At 60.7% G+C, this 18,734-nt stretch overlaps 1 protein-coding gene across 13 annotated transcripts in view; it reads right to left on the reverse strand.

The window, feature by feature from the left end:
• ANKRD11 (ankyrin repeat domain 11) overlaps window positions 1-18,734 on the reverse strand; it is a 177,203-nt gene that overhangs the window by 25,668 nt on the left and 132,801 nt on the right. For 10 of the 13 annotated variants that reach the window (XM_032323928.1, XM_032323915.1, XM_032323927.1 and 7 more), the window contains 2 exons: window positions 8,271-8,417; window positions 2,989-3,127 (listed from right to left, as the gene is read on the reverse strand). In XM_032323928.1, coding sequence (XP_032179819.1) covers window positions 2,989-3,127; window positions 8,271-8,357 — 226 coding nt within the window. In that variant the 5' untranslated portion in view covers window positions 8,358-8,417. Of the gene's footprint in view, window positions 1-2,988; window positions 3,128-8,270; window positions 8,418-17,053; window positions 17,060-18,734 lie in introns of those variants that run through there. The other 3 variants (XM_032323921.1, XM_032323926.1, XM_032323918.1) reach the window with 2 other exon arrangements.

Here is an 18,734-nt window from a genome sequence, read left to right on the forward strand (position 1 = left end):
AGTTGCCTCCCAGACTTGTTCAAGAGTCGAGAAGAAATTTAAACATAAAGAAATAAAAGAGCAGAATCTGAATTGTAGCCATCACATGACTCTCCTCCTCACGCGGCGGGCGGTGCGGCCCTGGCCAGGCGGGCATGGGGCCGCGGGGCCTGAGGTCACCTGCCCGGGAGCCGCCTCCCCCAGCAGCCACGGGAAGAGCCTGCCAGGGGCTCGGGGCTCGTTTCTCCCAGACCAGACGCTGCAAGCACACGCCGCCCACCGGCCGCAGCAGGCCACGCTCGGAGACGCACAGGGGCTGGAGCGTCTGGAAGGACGAGCTGTCCAGGGTGCTACGCGGGCGGCCAGAGAGACAAACCACCTGCGGGAGACCGGCATCCCCGGCCGGGATGCAGACCAGGGCCGGCTCTCACTGGCCCTGCTGTTGGCAGGCCGCCGCCAGGCCTGACAAAGCCCGGCGGACGGAGGGTGCCTCCTGGGGGTCGGGGACACAGGACAATGTTCTCAGGCAGCTCGGCCGTCCCCAGGCAGAGGGTGAGCAGCCTCCTCCCACCCGGGGGGCACAGCTGAGGAAAGCCACTATTGGCCATACAGAACCTCGGTTCTGGAGCCTTCTGCCGTGTTCCCCACGCCACGAGCACAGGGCTGCCAGCAGAGGGCGCCGGAGGGACGCGGCAGGAGCAGGGGCAGGGGCGGGGGCGGCGGGGCCGTCAGCACACTCTCGAGTCCGCCGCAGAGCCAGCGCCCGCACAGGTGTTCTGCTCCCCGACCCCGCAGGCCCAGCCACGGACCCCAGCAGCCCCCCTCCCAGTGCCGCAAGTGCCAGCGGCTCCCGAGTCCTGCGCGACACGCCCACAGAGAACACGCAGCTGTGCTCGAAGCAGACCCACGGGGTGCACAGGCCGCCTCCAAGGGCTGGTGACAGCATCAGGGCAAGCACTGTGCGCACGTTCAGACGTCTGCAACGCAGTCCTGGCCTGGAGACTTCGTGTTCAAAATGATCCTCACCTTCCTCTGACCCCACGGCCACTCCCTCCCTGCGCTCACCCAGACCCGAGACCTGCAGGCCAGGGCGCCCCAGAGAACCGTGCAGGTCCAGGTGAGTCACCTGGCGGTCCCCGGCGAAAATGGGGGTCATCAAGAGATAGACGCTTTAAGGCCTGCTGGAAACGCGAACCCAAGAAGGCAACGTGACAACGGACTGCGCATCACAAAGAAATCCCGAGCAACCAGAGCAGAGTGGGCCGCTGCCCTGCCCCCAAGCGCGCTCCAAGAAGCCCCAGCAGGGTCTCCTGAACTCACAGCAAGGCTGCTGGGGAATTTACAAGAACGTCCCAGAGGCCAGACAGCAAACTTTGACCCCCGCCATCCAGAGAGCTCGTGACCAAGCCAGGCCCTCTGCAACCAGAACAGCTAGAGGCACCGAAAACAGGAGGCAGGGTTTCCAGGCCAGTCTGATGTCCTGCAGACCTAAAGCCCGGCTCCCAGAATCTCTGCGGGGCCCTCCGTTCCGGCAAGAGCCCGGCATCCACGTGCACCCACAGGCTGCCCGACTTGCTCACCCGCCCCTTCCTGCCCCCCGTGCCAGCACAGTCACAGCAGCCATGGGCTCAGTCACACCCCTGCGAAGGGTCCCTGGGGGCCATGACACCGTCGTCATACGCTAGCTGGCAGAACCGAACGCATTTCCCTGGCTTTTGACTAACCAGACATGTGCACGCGGAGCACCCACAGAGGGCGCTGGCGGAGGGACCTGCGGCCTCAGGAATAAAAGCCACGGCACACGTTTCCGGGCTGTTACCTCGGCCATTTCTCCCGATTTTCACACACGCTCATCTAGTCTCAGTCCCTGTCATGGACCCTCGTGTGCAGGAAGCACCCCCCCCACCCCCATCCTGGCAGGGCCTCTGCTCCTTGTCCTACAGCTGCGAGCACGGTGTGGCGGGTTCACCCCAGGTTCTGTGGCTCCGTGGGAATTCTGTGCTCCTCTTGCCCCTGCCTGTGACAGGCGTGCACATCGGCAGAGCGGTCAGAGGACCAGCAGGCCAGGAAGGGCCCTGAGCACCAGGCTCAAGAAGGAGAGACAGGGGGCACCTGGGTGGCTCAGTGGGTAAGCCTCTGCCTTCAGCTCAGGTCATCATCTCAGGGTCCTAAGATCGAGCCCCAAGTCAGGCTCTCTGCTCAGCGGGGAGCCTGCTTCCCCCCTCTCTGCTTACTTCTGATCTCTGTCTGTCAAATAAGGAAATAAAATTAAAAACAAAAACAAAAACAAAAACGGAGGAGAAGCAGTCTGGGCTGGTAGGAGCAAGGCCAGTTCCTGCCCCAGGAGCTGCTCGACACGGCACCAACGCAGAAGCGCACGTGCCAAGCATCACTCGCCCTCTGCACGCACGCACACGCTCCTGGCCCTGCTCTGCCCCCAGGCCCCACAGGCAGGAAACAGCACTGGCCCCCGCTCACTCGGTGAGTTCCCTCTGGCTTTTACTTCAAACACCCGGATTTAACTTGCGTGCTTTTGCAGCCCTAAGGGAAAACATGCTTATCCTGCAGCGCAAGATGTCCAGGGGACTGAGCAGAGCACAGGGGGCCTGGGAACCAGGGTAGAGGAGCCCACACTCATGCCTACAGCTGGGCACACACCGGGAGCTCCGCTGCGTGTGCTGGGGGTGCGGCAGTCTCGGGGGAGCTCTCTGTGAACCTCTCCTATCAGCACTGGTCACCCCGCATATCAACAACAGAGAAGATGCTCTCAGACCTCGCTCCGGACCTGCCCAGGCCTCCAGCAGGACTCTCCCAAGAGTCCTGGTGCAAAGCGGACAGGCGCAGAGGCTGAGGAGGGGGGCATCTGTCCTGGGGGAACCACCCAGGCAGGGTCCAGGGTCAGGAGACACCTGAGGGAGGGGCCGTCAGGACACTTTCTGTGGAAGAGAAAAGTCTGGGAGGTGGCGATGGCCTGGGGTGGTCAGCAGGGAGAGAGGGCGGGACCTGTACCTGTGTCCGAGTCCTTCTGCTCTCCATTGGCGCCCACGGTGAAGGGCAGCTTCCGTTTGGTCGCTCGCTCCCTCACCTCTTTCCCTCCATCACTGCGGTCCAGCTTTGGGGTCTTGGTCAGAGAAACTTTATCTTTATCCTAGAAAAGAAGACGGTGCGTTCAGACATTGCTCCCAAACTGAGCTCCCGAAATCCTCACGCTTACTGGGATTGCGTTCCACACACCGGGAAAAGCCTGTGTCTTACTCGGGCAGGGAGAAGCACCTCCCGCCCACCAGGCTCCCATGAGCACACAAGCCCCTCTACTTCTCTCCGGCCCCGCACACAACCCCCCTTTTCATCCCAAACCCCGGGTGTTTCCGTGAGTATCAAGAGAGGAGAGACTCAAGTTGTCTCCAACACGGCGTTCCAGGGAAGGATTAAATAACGGGGAAAACCAGCGCTGGCCTTGAAAAGGGAATGCTGGCAGGGGGAGGTGTTTTCCACCACGACCTCCTCTATGAACGGAAGGAGCCCAATGCCCCTCACGTGCCTGGGCGCCCCCGAGATCTCTCCCTTCTGGGAAGGGGCCTCCTCCGTCCCCAAACGACATCGCCACGTGCCAGTGACACTGTGCGGCTGTTCCGGGGACAGACCCTGCAGGCCACACCCCTGATGCAGGAGGCCGGGAGGGGCCACCACCCCCTTCCTAGTCTTGTCTCAGGGCTGGTCCCTCCTACAGGGTGAGGATCGGGAAGCCCAAACCCCAGCCCCATCCTGACCAGCATGCCGACCGGGGTGAAGTGCGCCCAGCCCTGTGCCTGCCGCGCTGCCCCAAGTGCGGAAGGACAGCCGGCACCTGCTCAGGATGAGGGGGGCTCAGGGCACATCTAGCAACAGGCCGCTCGCTGACCAGTGCTGTCCACACAAGCAGGGAGGATGGACGTGCACAGAGCCCGGGAGGCCAAGGGTGGGGCGGCCCCAGCCTCAAATGATGAAGGACCCAGCGCTGAGCGGAGGCAGGAGCCCCTGGTGTGCTCCACGCCCTGGACCCTGCGGTCCTGGCTGACAACACGTCCTGGGGTGGGGGGGGGCTGCTCTGTGGAGACGGCCCAGCTCAAACCGCCGCCCCCCCTCCGTGTGCTGCAAGCTCCCAGCCTCCCCGTCTGCCCGCGGCGTAGCATGGGGCTCTGGGGGGCGCACGGAGCCCCACATGGGCAGAACACACACAGCCTGCCCCACGGGCAGAAGGGACTGCCTCCCCGCCGGGGCTTGCTGTCTGCGCTCCTCCTCGGGAAAGCTGTCGGCAAACACGAACGGTCACAGCCACATCCCTGCACCCTACGCCCAGCAGCCAGGGCCCTCGGGCTGCTCCCGGGAGGAGACACCTGCCAGCACTCACCGAGCTCGGCCACCATCCCCGTCCCCATGGTCCCAGCGGTCTCCCAGCTTCAACGGCCAGCCACGGCATCCGACAGCCGCGGGAGCGAACCGGAGACACCCTCAAACCACCAGGGAGATTCCCGCCAGAACACACGGCCAGCTCCAAGGGCATCTGGCGCGAGCCGCGGCAGCACTGCTGGAAGACGGAGCCACACAGATGCCGGGAGCACCCAGGCTCCAGGGACGGCCTCCAGCCGGGACCGCCACCAGGCCACCCCAGCCCTGACAGAGGGACAGAGCCCCGCAGCACAAGCCCAAGCGGCCATCAACACCTGCCCACCGAGCACACTCCCGGCACCCGGCTACAGGCTTCTGTGAGAGAAGGAACGTAGTGCTCAGAAACCAACGTGACCTACCACATGAGCAAATACAGGAAAGAAAATCATACGATCACCCCATAGTTGCCTGAAACCTGTGATAAAATTCCCTACTGACCCTGACAAGAGCTCTGGGCACACAGAAGCACGAGGCCCCCTCCAGCGGACCCAGAGGCCCCGTGGCTGACAGCTGACGGGGGTCCCCAAAGAGCTGCGTCCCCACAGCTACTGGAGAACAAACCGGGTTTTTAAGTGAGCGGAAGATGAGCCCGCCCTTCCCAAAGGAAGCAGCCACGTCGTCAACCGCGTGCGGAAGACGTTCTGCATCAAGATCGTCCAAATTAAACCCAGGAGGGGTGACCAGCGCTCCCACCAGAGCAGCTAAAACAAGAGACTGCCGGCGTCGTGTGCGGACGAGAAGGGCACGGCGCAGGCAGAAGTGTCAGCTCTGACACCGGCGCAGCTCGCCAGCGGCACTCCTGCTTCCCGAGAATAAACCAGGACCCTCATGACTGCCCACCTGAAGTCCAGCCCCGTCGCCAACGGAAAGTTCCACGACAGGGTCAGAAAGGTGCCGGGACACCAGCTCGCCGAGCGTCCCCAGGAGCAGAAGGACCGGCGCGCTCGGCCGCGGGGAGACACACAGGAACCAGACTGGGCTCGGCCCCCTCCCCCCTTCTGCCCGAGCAGGAACGCAGCACTCACCCTCACGGCTTAGGGGTATGTACGTGAAAAATAGACCATTCAGGTTAGTAAGTGAATCAGAAGTCGCTGGTTACAGAAAAAGAGCTGATTTCTAGAAACAATCAGGAAATGACGCTCAAGTATCACTTCAGTTAGGATCAGAAGACACCAAACCTGCAGGAGTGACCCTAGCGGAAGACGTCAGTCTGCGGCCTCCGCACGACGACGCGGCGTTGCCGAGAGAAAACGGACGAACGGAAGGAGGAGCACCGTGTCCGTGGGCCAGACCCAGCCAAACGGCCGACAGGATGGTCTCTGCAGACCCTGCTTCAGGCCACAAGTGTCCCATCAAAACGCCCCAGGCCTCCTGCGGAACCCAACCAGCTTCAGAACCTACGTGGAAGCTCAAAGGACCCAAATGAGCAGGACCACGTGGAGGGGCCAGACACACGTGGACCAGAAAATGTCCACAGTCGCTGGAGGCCACCCCGGGCCAAGGGCCAAAGGTTCAAACTGAAGAGCGGAGGCTGCTGCCTCAGGACAAAAGCTCGGCGGTGACACGGCACGGGGGGGCCCTGTTCAGTAAGTGACAGGGACCGTGTGAACATCCACAGGGAAGCAAATACCCATGGACCCAGCCGCAAAGACGGACAGGAGCCCAGCCCGCAAGCAGCCACCACCACCACACCCAATGGGCCGGAGGTCAGCTGCAAGGACCTCTGTGTGACAAGGACACAGGCCAGCCTCCACTCTCTCGGGGACAAACTGCTGGCCCCTCTGCCAGCGGGCGCGTCTCACGCCCCCAGGGGGAGCTGCCCACACATCCCTCCGCAGAGGAGTGCCCACGGCGGGGTGGCCGCCGCACGAAGAGCCTGTGAAGGGGTTGGTGACATTCAATAGGGAGCCCCTGTGGAACCCCGGCAGGGCGGCCCCACTGCGGGGACGTCGTCAGGAGGGCCGTAAGGAGGCCTCCCAAGGCGGTGGTTGTTCTGCCAACTCTGATCTGGGTGGGGTTTGCCCCAGTGTTAAACAAGGAGCTATGAGGGCGCCTGGGGGGCTCAGCGGGTTAAGTCTCTGCCTTCAGCTCAGGTCATGATCCCAGGCTCCTGGGATCGAGCCCTGCATCGGGCTCTCTGCTCAGCGGGGAGCCTGCTTCCTCCTCTCTCTCTGCCTCTCTGCCTCCTTGTGATCTCTGTCTGTCAAATAAATAAAATCTTAAAAACAACAACAACAATGTACTATGAGATAAGACCCATTTCACTCAAGAGCTGACCATCCTGGAGTCTCAGCTCCTCACACACCAGCCATGCAGGGAAAACCCAGACCTGCGACAGAGCCAGGAGGGGGTCGGGGCGGCAGAGCAGCTCAGACGGGGCTCTTGGCAGACTGGGGCTGGGAACCTTCCTGAGCGGCTGGGCCGGGGTAAGGACGTTCGCTCGAGGCAGCTGCTGAGCTCTGCTCGCTAGCAAAACGGGTCGGGACAGAGGCCACCAAGACGTCCCTCCTGGGGGGCATAGCTGAGAGAGAGCTACCTCACTTAAGAAAGCAGAGCAGACACACACGGACCCCGTGGCAAACGTGCCCACACGGCCCACACTGCCCTCGTCAGCCGGTCCCATGCGGGGACGGGCCGCTCAGAGAGGAGCCTGCTGCTCCTGGCCGCCTGGTGCGTGCCCAGGGTCAGAAGGCGGCTCCCTCCGAGGCAGGCGCTGGGCTCTGGGGGCCTTTTCTGCGCAGCTTGCGTGGGCGGAGAACTGAGCTGGGGGCACGTGGTCTGGAGGCCCAGCTGCCTGCCCACTCGGGGGAGCCAGGCTGGAGGCAGAGGAGGCAGCCCAGACAGGGACCCGTGGGGACGCCGACCCCGGGAAAACCCACACTCAGACCTGGGCACCGTGATGACCACAACGCTCGGCCGTTTTGTATGAAAGCGTCCCAAGGTAAGAGTTGCTGGGCTGGCCCATGGCACATCCGTCCCCAGCAGCTCCCGCCCCTCGTGGGCACAGCAGCACACGGTCATCCCAAGCCGCAGCCGGAACCCCCCCACCCAGGCCTCCCAGACCCGCCCGCGACTCCCACCCAAGCTCACACCAGAACTGCAGCCCCAGCCTGCCCACAGCTCTGCGTGGGGCCTCCTGCCTGCTCCCGCGCACGGCACGGGGTGCTGGGGGACAGGGCCAGTGGGACAGAATGCGTGGCCACAGATGCCCACGCAGCAGAGCCTCTGCAGCCTATGCACTGTGACGAGCTCCCTCACAGGCCGACCTTCACGACCTGCGCCCGTCTCCCCTCAACCCGATGGAGGGCCGGGCTCGACTCACTCGGCCCCTCCTACCCCCCAACTGGGACGTCAGCAGAGAAAGCAGGTGCACAGACACAGAGCTTCCGTTCACACAGGTCACAGCATGGGTGGCCTGCCACGCAGGCGTCCCCGGGGACGGGGACTCCTCGAGGGTGAAGGGCGGTGCCACCCACGACAAGCTGGCAGGGCCGGCTCACCTCCCGCCACGAGCGTGAGGCGGTCTGTTCCGACCACAGACGTGGGCACGGCCAGGGACAGCGCACACGGGCACCCCAGCAGTGCTTCCGGTCGGGACGCGGCAAAGACGACCTCCCTGAAACCACGACAGACCTCTGCGGCCCCAGACCAGGAGCGTGGGCCCACACCGACGCTGTCGGCAACCTGCATGTGACCCTAGTGACAGCCTCACTCGGGCTCCCGAGTGCCGGGCACGTCCTTAAGAAAAAGCAGGTCTGCGGCCCCAATCTGGCCTGGGTCACTGTCGCTGCAGAGGGACGTCGTCGAGGACGGGGCCACGGAGCCGGCGGTGGCGCCGGTGAGGGCGGGCGGCCGGGCGTTACCTTCCTCCCCGTCTGCTTCTCCACCATGTCGCTGCCGAGGGAGCGGTCTTCGGGCTGCGGCGTCCGCGAACACCCCCCCTTGGGCATGGCTCTCCTCCCTCACCTGGTCTTCATCTATGCGGCCGTCGTCTCGCCATCGACCGTCGGCTGCAAACGAGAGCACACACAGGGTCGGTCAGGCCCATCCCCACGAAGCCCAGGCAACCTCAAATTCACACCCCCCGGAACGGACTGGGTGCCGCCCTCCGCTCTGACGGGGCTGTGCTGCCCGAGGCATGGTGCTAGCAAGGGTCCTCGGGCCCCCGCCCCGTAGCCCACGCCAGGGTGGAGAGCTTGGCCCGGCTCCTGCAGGCCCCAGGGGCAGTACCTCCCAGCCGCCACCCTCTACGCCATGGCCTTACCCCCACTCACCACCGGCGCCCCCTGGGAAGCAGCTGCCTCCCCGCACGGCCCCCAGACAGAAGGTCAGGATGAGAACCATGCAGACCCAATTCCCCAACTTCTCCCAAACAAAATGAGCAGGAAGCAGCCATGAGATGCCCCTGAGGGAGCCCTCCCAGTCCCGTCAGATGTCCCGGCAACTCGGGTGCTGTGATCTGGGCCCACTGAGCCAGACCCTACACAGGGACCTGAGGCCCAGCCGCTGTATTTCCCAGGAAATGCCAGGCCACAGGCTGCCTTATTTCTGTGTTTTATGATGCTCTGACATGGTTAAACACGAAAACAAAAACACCCCGCTGTCTGGGGAGAGACTGCCCCTCCCAGAGTAGCCCTTTCTTAGAGACGGCAAACCGTTCCTGCACGAAACCACCACCAACTCTTCACCTAACACACACGGGCCGGCCACCAGGCAACCAGAGGCCCCTATCAGAGTCAACCTCTCCGTCTCTGCCAGCGGCCATGCTGACCTGACCTGGCCATGGCAACACGGACCTTCTGAAACGCGGCCTCCTGCTCGCTCCTCGCTTCTTCCCAAAAGCCACGGTCTCCTCTTTTTATACTTTTTGTACTTTTAAAACATTTTATTTATGCACTGAGAGAGAGAAAGGGCGCGAGCGACGTGCAAGGCGGAGGGAGCAGCTGAGCAGGGCCCGACGTGGGGCTCGGTCCCCGGACCCCGGGGTCAGGACCAGGGCGCCGAAGGCAGACACTTCACCCACGGAGCCACCAGGTGCCCCCACTTCTAAATGTCCACCCTCAGGGTCCCACCACCACCGCCACCAGCCACCAGCCACCCCCCGTGACACACCTCTGTGCTTCGCTGTCTGGATAAGAAGTTTCTGGGACTAAGTCACCGAAGGGGCCGGCCCCGCATCTGCACGGGGTGCGGCTTCTGAACGACAACCTTCACGCACCCCGGGAACACAGAGCTCTCCCAGGCCCCGCCGGCCCCCTCGTGCGCCCTGAACTGCCCTTTCCCGCGTCTTCCAGAGATCTCTCGTTTTTCCACATTAACTGATAAATCTCTTGATACTTAACTGACCCGAGAAGACACCTCAGTTTACTTCAGGAAGAGGGACCAGGCTGACCAACTTGATTCACTTCCCGACACCTCTCCCCTGCACACAAAGGAGGGGGACGGAGGTGCCGGAAACACTTCCTGCCTCTGCCTGCAATGGTGAACGCGCCTGCCTCTCCAACTCCCCAGCCCAGAACACTGCGCCTGCCGGGCTAAGGGGCACGTGCTGCGACTCCTTGGCCATGATTCAGGAGAAGCCCCCGACGGCCAGCTCTCCCGACGGGAAATGGAACAGAGTCATGGTGGCATGTCCAGCCCTCCTGCTCGGGAGTGGGAAAGGCCCGGACCAGCCGATCTCCAGCCTCCTCTGTAGTGGCTACGCCTCCCTGAGATGGCTCTGGGAGGTGGTCTCGCCATTCGAAGTAGAGTTCTGAGACCCCTAAGCTGAAAGACCTCCTCCTCCTGCCTCCGTGGGAAGGGCCAGAGCTACAGAGCGGGTCGTGGAGAACACAGTCCAGCCCCGTGACAAGGACCCCAGCCTGCAAGGTCAGACTCTCCCTCAGAACGGCCAGAGGTGGCACCAGGCGCGAGGAAGGAGTGACGTTAATTCCGAGCCAGCTCCTCCGGCATCTTCCATGTCCATGCGCCCTGGGCCCGGGCAGACGCCCAGCATCACGGGGAAATACCTGTGCCCAGCATTCAGAGAGAGCGTCTGGACATTCAGGGTGACTCACAGAGAGCCGCCCAAAGCCCTTCCACGACGGCCCTCCAGGGCGCACCCAGCTCTGCGAGGACCCTGCAAACCATGAAGTACTACACCGGTGCTGCCCGAGAGTGGCTCTCAATGTCAGCGCTGAAGTCAAACCACCGAAGCCCTGGGTGCCAGTCCCCGTGCCGAGTCCCTCCGAGCCAGGCTGGGACACACGCCTCTGGCAGCAGACACCTGCCTGTCATGTTCCGTCCGCGTCCAAAATAAAACTGCTACCGTCTCACCAGCAAGACTGGCTTTCTTCTGAATAGCAGAGAACGGCACCCCAGGACTGACAAGCCAGCCCCGAACCACAGGCAATTCCAGGGCACGGGGCGGAGGAGGCTCTTGGAGCTGCTGCTACCTACAAGTCTAGCGGGGTGGACGTGGGAGCCGGAAGCACGGTGGCTTCTCGGTGTCTGGGCTGCTGCTGGGGAAGGAGGAAACCTCCATTCTTCCTGCTGGGACAGTGAACCAGCCCCCCCCCCCCCCCGCAGATCTGCAGCCGACAGCCAGTGCTGGGCACGGGAGCTGCCCCGGCCCGCCCTGCCTCCCCGCACCGCCGTAAATGAGATTTCCCTTTATGAATTTTCACATTTCATTTTGTGAATAACAGCTAATTCCATGCGACCTGTCGCAGGGCGACGGCGGCCCCAAGCCTCACGGCGGTGGTTCAAGGGACATTCTGTGCCAGCCACCGGCCCAGCATGCCGTGCCCCGTGCCCACCCGGGAGCCAGGGGCTGGGGACACGGGTTGGGAGGGTCATCCCAAATGTTCTGCTTCCTTTTCCCTAAGACGTTTTCCTTCAGCCCACATGCACGATGACAGCTGAGACCACCGAGGCCACCTCAGTGCCCCTTGGTCGCAAACACCTCAGTATTCCCAACCGGTCTGGAGCACGAGGACGACGGGGACGGCCATGGCTCCCTCAGGGCCTGGGCCTCGCAGCACCCCGACTCGTTTCTTCAGGGGCAGTCAGCGAGACAGCTTCACGAAGGCTTTTCGCTCGACGGCTCAGAGTCGCCGAGGACGTGTTCCGACTGGTTTTCCTGGCAAGCTGGACGCGCTGGGTCAACCGTCCTGTCTCGCAAGACCCGCCTGGCAAGCTGCAGAGCCAAGGGAACTGATGTCCTCCGTGACAAACCAGCTGAGGACCGGTCTCCAACGCACCTTCATCTTCCGTCAACCTGGTCTCCCCAGCCTCACGGGCTGTCCAGTGTCGAGCTGCACGGCACCCCCACCCCCGCATGCAGCCAGCCCCTCTCTCTCGGCTCAGAGAAACGGTCGTGCCGGCAAAGGGAAGGACCCGGTCGCAGACAGAAGCCCCGGACGCTTTCATCGCCACCCACGACTGGCACAAGGTTGCGCAGAACCGGTCGGGGGCCAGGCTCACCCCTTCTTCCAGGGGTCCTCTAGGAGGAAAGAGGCTGCCAGGGTACCACAGGCTCCCTGCTCACTGCTGGGCACTCACTGTTCAACCCATGAAGAGGCCGGGACCCCCCAACAGAGGCAGCACAGTGGAGACCATCTCCGTGGCGGCGGGAGGGGACGTTGTCTCTTCTAACAAGTTCCAAGGCCAACAGAAGCCGGGCTCTGGGGCTGTCTGCCCCAACACAGGGGCGCTCTAGTCCACATCCAAAACAAGCACACTCCGGGATACACGCAGACCCGGTCCTCGGCACCACAGCGGCAGGACGTGGGGGATGTCTGCAGGGCCGTGTGCATTCGGATGAAGGAGCGTGGCTGGTCCAAGGCCGCTCCAACCACTGGCCAGTCCCTGTACAGGACGGGCCCCTGGACGCAGGCCCTCTCCTGCACCTCCAAACCGAAAGGCAGCAGCTCCAGCTTCGCAAGCTGCCGGGAGGCACAGAGACCACTCAGGAAAGCACTCAAGACTGCGCGGAATTGGACGAGTCCCCTGACAAGAGCCCCCAGCCGGTGCCCTGACACCAAAGTCCAAAGCCTCGATGGCTGGCTCTGAGAGTCCATCACTGCTCTGGCAGCCACGGGTCAGGGCTCGGCCTCCTGGTCTGGACAGGAAGCAGCTGTGGTCTGCAGCCAGCTCCCCGCCCAGGGCCACGCACGGCTGGGAAAGGTCATGCAGCTCTACACCTGCCCGTATCACAGGGGCCCACAGCCCGCGGGAGCACCACTTGCTGCCTGACGGACAGGGTCTCTCTCCTGCTCGCCCTGGGACCCTGTGCTGTGGGCGCCGACAGAGTCCGTTCAGAGGGGCGGGCAGGGCAGCCACGATAAGAGCTCCCTCTCCAAACAAGGACGATGACCAGGTGTGTTCTCCGAAAGGCGCCTCGAGCAGTGTTCATGCTGAGCACAGCCACCGGAGCCAGCCCCCGGCCACATGTCTGCAAGCACACACGGCTTCACCTAAGCCGACCCCAAATACCATAGCCACACTGTCTTCTCTCTGCCAAACACAGAATCATACCACAAGGCTCGCCACGGGTAGGAGACAGAGGCTCCCTCCGGGACCGAACCTGATGCAAGAGCAGAACGGATCCTGTGGTTAACACCAACAGTCCAGCAAAAATCCCGGGACCCAGCCTTATCCCTCCTTCTCGAGGGCTAAGCTAACAGCAAGAAACGGGGGGGCCAGAAGGCGTGTGTAGTGGCTGCATGCGCGTCAGAGCTGGAGTCCGCGTGGACAGAGCCACAGCCCTTGCAAGTTCACACAAGCCCTGGGGGCGCAAGTCCAGAGGACCAGGAGGGCTCGGCCCAGTCAGGCCAGGAGAGCAGTTCTTGTGGGAAGGCGCAGTGGCCCCGAACTCAGGGTCACCAGCCCAGACTGCTCGACGGAGGCAACACACCCCCGCAATCAAGGGAGGCCCACCAGCCCCCAGGACGCTGAGTCCAACTCAGCAGCAAGCCCAGGAAGGAGAGAGGAAGCCTGAGAAGATGACCCAGTGACCAGACTCACACATGGGAGGGAGTCCTGAGAGCTCCCAACACATTAAGAACCCCTCCCTGGGCTCCTGGGTGGCTCAGTCGTTAAGCATCTGCCTGCTGTTCAGGTCATGATCCCAGGGGCCTGGGACTGTGCTCTGCCGCGTGGGGCTCTCTGTTCGGCAGGCAGCCTGCTTCTCCCTCTCCCACTCCCCCTGCTTGGTGCCCGCTCTCGCTGGGTCTCTGTCAAATAAATACATCTTAAAAAAAAAAAAAAAATCCCCCTTAACCAACTCAGACACACATCGCAGAACACAGAGAAACAATGACTTAGAAGCAATCCTGGTTTTAGCAGTGTAGAAAAATTCACGGAGAGAGAATAAAAGAGTCAAAACTCTAAAAATGAGAGAAAAGGCTGAGAGCTGGAGGACCAATACAAAAAGCTCACATCCTGCAAAGGCAAAGGCACTACCGACGCGGTAACAGAAGCAAACAGCCTGGGACACAACTCTTCCCACGGGAGGACTGTGACCCCGGCGAACAGCCAGCGCCCCTGCGACCTACCTTCACCACACCTCCAGAGACGCACCTGCCGGGGACAGGAGTGTGGGGCAGCGCTCGGGACAGCGCCGCATCCTCGGCAAAGGAGCGGGCGGGACTCGGGGAGCGGTGCCCTGCATTCTCAGAGGGCCACAGAGCACCGGGACGCAGGTCCAGAGACTCCAACACCAAATCTGGCCACAATGCCAGCCAGGGCAAGGGCACAGTGAAGACGGCCTCGAGCCCGCAGAAAAGCCGAGCCACCACCTCCTCCCGCCGCAGAGGAGAGCGGGAGGTTACAGAGTCATGAAATACAGCCCAAAGCCAAAACCAGCCCTCTCCCCGCTTCGGTAACAACGGAGAGAGAAGGAGTTTCTGATTTTTTTTTTTTAATTTTATTTTTGAGTAATTTCTACACCCAATGTGGGGCTTGAACTCACAGGACCAACTCAGAGTAGGCTGCTCTGTGGACGCAAGCCCGCAGGGCACCTGGGGCCTCGCATTTTATACCTTCGGGGGACAAAGCAATTCAAGACTAGCATTTGTGACATATGAAAGTCACATGGAATGAAAATCTCCACGTCCACAAATAAAGTTTAACCAGACAGCGGCCACGTGTTTGCGACTGGCCCCCCACCACGGTGCAGTGGCTGTGCCGTCTGCAGGCTCTGAGGGAGCCCGAACCCCTTCTGGGGGCTTGCGAGGCCAAGACTGTTTTCATGACAACCTGCCCTTCCAAAGGGACCAGCGAGGGAAACGCCCACTCGAAGGCGAGACCCTCACACAACCCCAGTGACACGACCCTGCGGCACCTGCCGACTGTCCTGGAGCCAGAAGCAACAGTTCAGGATCTTACTGAACTGCAAACCTTGAGGCTCCGTCCTTCTGTGCTCTGACAAGACTCAAGGGCGCGTGGCAGGCAGTGCTCACTCCCAGGAGAGCGTCTGGGCCTGGCCGGCTGACCCAGCTACATTTCCACAGAACACAGGCTTAACCTGAAAGACTCAAAGACAAACCGTTATTATTACTCAGATCTGGGTTTCCAGGTCTCTTCTCAAAAATCACGGAACTGGAAATCAACAGCAGCCGTGGTCAGTAACGAAGCTCGAGCTGCCAAGTGCAACCTGAGCTCAGGAAAACCCGCATCCGCGTCCACGAGCTCAACAGCATCCCCGCACTGGAAGACACCGTAACGGGACTGGCGGTAACGTTAAAAGGCACATCAAGTGGGCTCCACCGTGGGGCTTACACAACCCCGTGAGCTGAGGTCAAGAGGCTGATGCTTAACCAAAGGAGGCTCCCATGCCCCTCAAAAATGAGAAATTCTTAATATAAACATGTTACTATTAGGAGGATCTGCATGAATCAACATTTTCCAAATAACCAATACAGGACACCCGCAAGGGAAGACCCACTAAGGGACAGGACACGGCCACTGACCCGCAGGGCCCACGCCGTAGCGGCTTTCCAGATCCCCTGAGAAGGTAGCCACACAGGTCTCTTTGCACACCGCATGCCTGTGAGAGGCTGGACTACTTCTGCACTTAAAGAAACAAAAAACAAACACACCAAAACACCAGCAGCAGAAAGCCAGATGGAGTGCAGTCACGGAGAGCTACGCAGCTTGCAGACAGAGAACAGTGCCACTCTTCTCACTACGTTTCATTTCTTTCGTAAAATAGTTACTTTCCAGAAAAAATGTTTATGTATATGTACCACTTTACTATTCCTTAGAAGTTTTCTTTTCTTTTTTTTTTTTTTTAAAGATTTTATTTATTTATTTGACAGAGAGAGATCACAAGTAGGCAGAGAGGCAGGCAGAGAGAGAGAGGAGGAAGCAGGCTCCCTGCTGCACAGAGAGCCCCACGCGGGGCTCTATCCCAGGACCCTGAGATCATGACCTGAGCAGAAGGCAGCGGCTTAACCCACTGAGCCACCCAGGCGCCCCCTTAGAAGTTTTCTAAGTCCTCTCTACACACGATGGTGGGGCTCAAACTCACAACCCCAAGACCAAGAGTCGCATTTGCTCCGGCGGAGCCCGCCAGGCGCCTGTGCTACCTCATCACCTTGAGTGAATCACATGTCCAACCTTCAAAGGCAACCTGTGAGCATATGCACGCGACAGCTGCAGCCCACAGAACGGAAGCCATGTGGGGTCCTTACGAACCCTCAGTGTGGAAGAGTCAGCCCAGCCAGCGTAGGGGCCCCACAGAAGCACAAGGGCACAGAGAACCCTGCAGGGGAGCACCTACAGCAGAGGAAGGACACCCAAACCAGAGGGGACCGTGAGAATCCAGAGAACAGCGTCTGAGCAGAAGGCCGAACTGTCCTACGGAAAAGTGGAAAAGATGTCTAAAAAAAGAAAGAACGCATGCAAATAAATAAGCTACAAAGGAAAGCACCTCAGATTACATAAACACATATGAATAAACAAATTTAAATAGAGTCAAGGTCCAAGAGCTGAAGAAACAGTGTCCGACCAGCAGAGGCGGACCGGAGCAAGTTCCCTGGCCGTGGCGCACACGGACCAGGAGCTCGGAGCTGCCGTAGGGCAGGGCAGGGCTGACAGCTCAGTCCCACGGTGGTGAGGGGACACCTGGACATCGGTATGGACAAATGTGACACCTTCCAACTTACAGAGAAGTCAATTCTGGACAGATGACAGATCTCAAGCGCAAGAGGCCCCACCACGAAGCCACTAGACAACAGCACAGAAAAACACCATCACACCTCCATCAGTGTCAAGAAAGATCTTTTAACCATAAAGGTAACGTCTGAAAATGCTGACACTTTGAAAGTAACACGTTTGTCTATTTTTTAAAGACTTTATTTATTTATTTGACAGGCAGAGATCACAAGCAGGCAGAGAGAGAGGAAAAGCAGGCTCCCCGCAGAGCAGAGAGCCCGATGCGGGGCTCGATCCCAGGACCCTGGGATCATGACCTGAGCCAAAGGCAGAGGCCTTAACCCACCAAGCCACCCAGGGGCCCCAAAAAAACTTTTAACCAGAATATATAAAGAGCTCCTACAAATCATTAAGGAAAAGACAAAATATCCAAAACAAAAAATGGACACAAGACTTAAGGCACCTCAAGAAAGAGAAAATGTGAAAGGCCAGGAAGTAGGTGACTTACCAACTGCTTTAGCCATCCAACACTGTAAACAAAAACCAAGATGCGGAATCAAGCACCGACGCAGACGCAGAGCAGAGGCAACGCGTCGGTCGGACGGGAGCCGGGCCAGGGGCCGCAGCACGGCTGCACACGTCCCACACAGCGCCACGCGCACGAGCCCCACAGCCGCGTGTGTCCGAGGCCGCGTTGGCACGGCGCAGCGCACGGCAGGGACGACACAGACATGACCTGAACGACGTTGAGAAAAACGAGTCTCGGTCCCCAACGGCAGACGGCCGCTCCAAGCGAGCATGTGGTTGCCGGCGGAGTCCGCGGAGTCCGGGCCGGAAGGCTGGCCTCAGGGACCAAGCGCAGCGTTTGTGCTTCATCTGGTGAGCGGACTGTCCCCGGCCGCGGGGGGCTCCGTCAGTGGGGCGTCTGCTTTGGGCTCAGGTCATGACCCCATGACCTGACGGGGGTCCTGCGACGGAGCCCTGCGACAGGCTGCCTGCTAGGGGGGAGCCCGCCTCTCCCTCTCCCGCTGCCTCTGCCCCACCCCCCAACTCACACTGGCCGGCACGCAGGCGCACGCGATCACTCGCTCGCTCTCAAATAAATAAATATCTTTGTTTTAAGTGAGTTGTACCTTTTTACTTTGTGGACAGTGTGCATCATGTCACATTTCACAATAAATAAAGTTCGAGAGGCCGGTATGTCTGAAACGTGTATGAACGCCCTGGGGCAGCATTATGGGTTGGGCACCTGATGGGTTCCGGACGGGCCTCCCTTCACATGACCCAGGCCCCCAGGAAGGGCCAGTGTAGTCACACGGACATTACAGGGCAGCATCTCAAAGCTTCCCTAACCTATGCACCAAGTCCAGCACAAGATACTAATGCCGGAACAGAAGGGAAAGCGCAATCCCGAGACTTGAATTCAAGGCAAACACACAGCTGAAGGGGACGAGGACACCGCAGGGAGCATACGGTCTTCGGCGGAAGGGCCCAGGCACAGGCTGCTGTGACAAGAGGAGAGCCATGTGGGCTGCGCAGCCCCGCGACAGCAGCGGCAGACCGGAGGACGGAGAGTCCAGAGCGCCGTGTGGGCTGATCCGCACGGAGGCGACCAGTGCGGGAACAAAGAGCAGCAAACAGATCAGAGAGAGGGCCGGACACTCTCGTGCATTCCTGCTGGGAAGGCACAAGACGGTGGCCCTGGTGGACAGGACTGGCCTCACCTGGCAGAGTCAAGGATGTACTGCCCCAGCCCCATGGCCGGAGCTGTCCTGAAATGCAGCTCCGCCCAGAGACACAAACCTCCATGCCAGGAGGCTGCTTGGACCATGTGGCATATCTGCACCACAGAGCAGGACAAAGTGGGGGGCGGGGGGTCTACTGCTCTGGTCTGGGCTCCCCAGTAACGCCAGCTGTAGATGCAGGTGTGCTCGTGGTAATGAATACAGAGCACGCAAGGCTGGTTCCACCCTGAAAATCAGCACACATTAACAGACTAAAGGACAGAATCACAAATCCAAACAACTGATACAGAAAAAGTACTTTACAAAATTCGATACTCCTGATGAAAACGTGCCGCACGACAGGAGCACAACGGAGTAGCCTGCACGAGGTCACACGCATGCACAGGGGCCCACGGTGAACGTCGTTCCTAACTGAGGAAAACTGAACGCTTTCTCCCCAGGATC

This window comes from Mustela erminea, chromosome 19 (assembly GCF_009829155.1).
Source record: "Mustela erminea isolate mMusErm1 chromosome 19, mMusErm1.Pri, whole genome shotgun sequence".
Classification (NCBI taxonomy): Eukaryota; Metazoa; Chordata; class Mammalia; order Carnivora; family Mustelidae; genus Mustela; species Mustela erminea.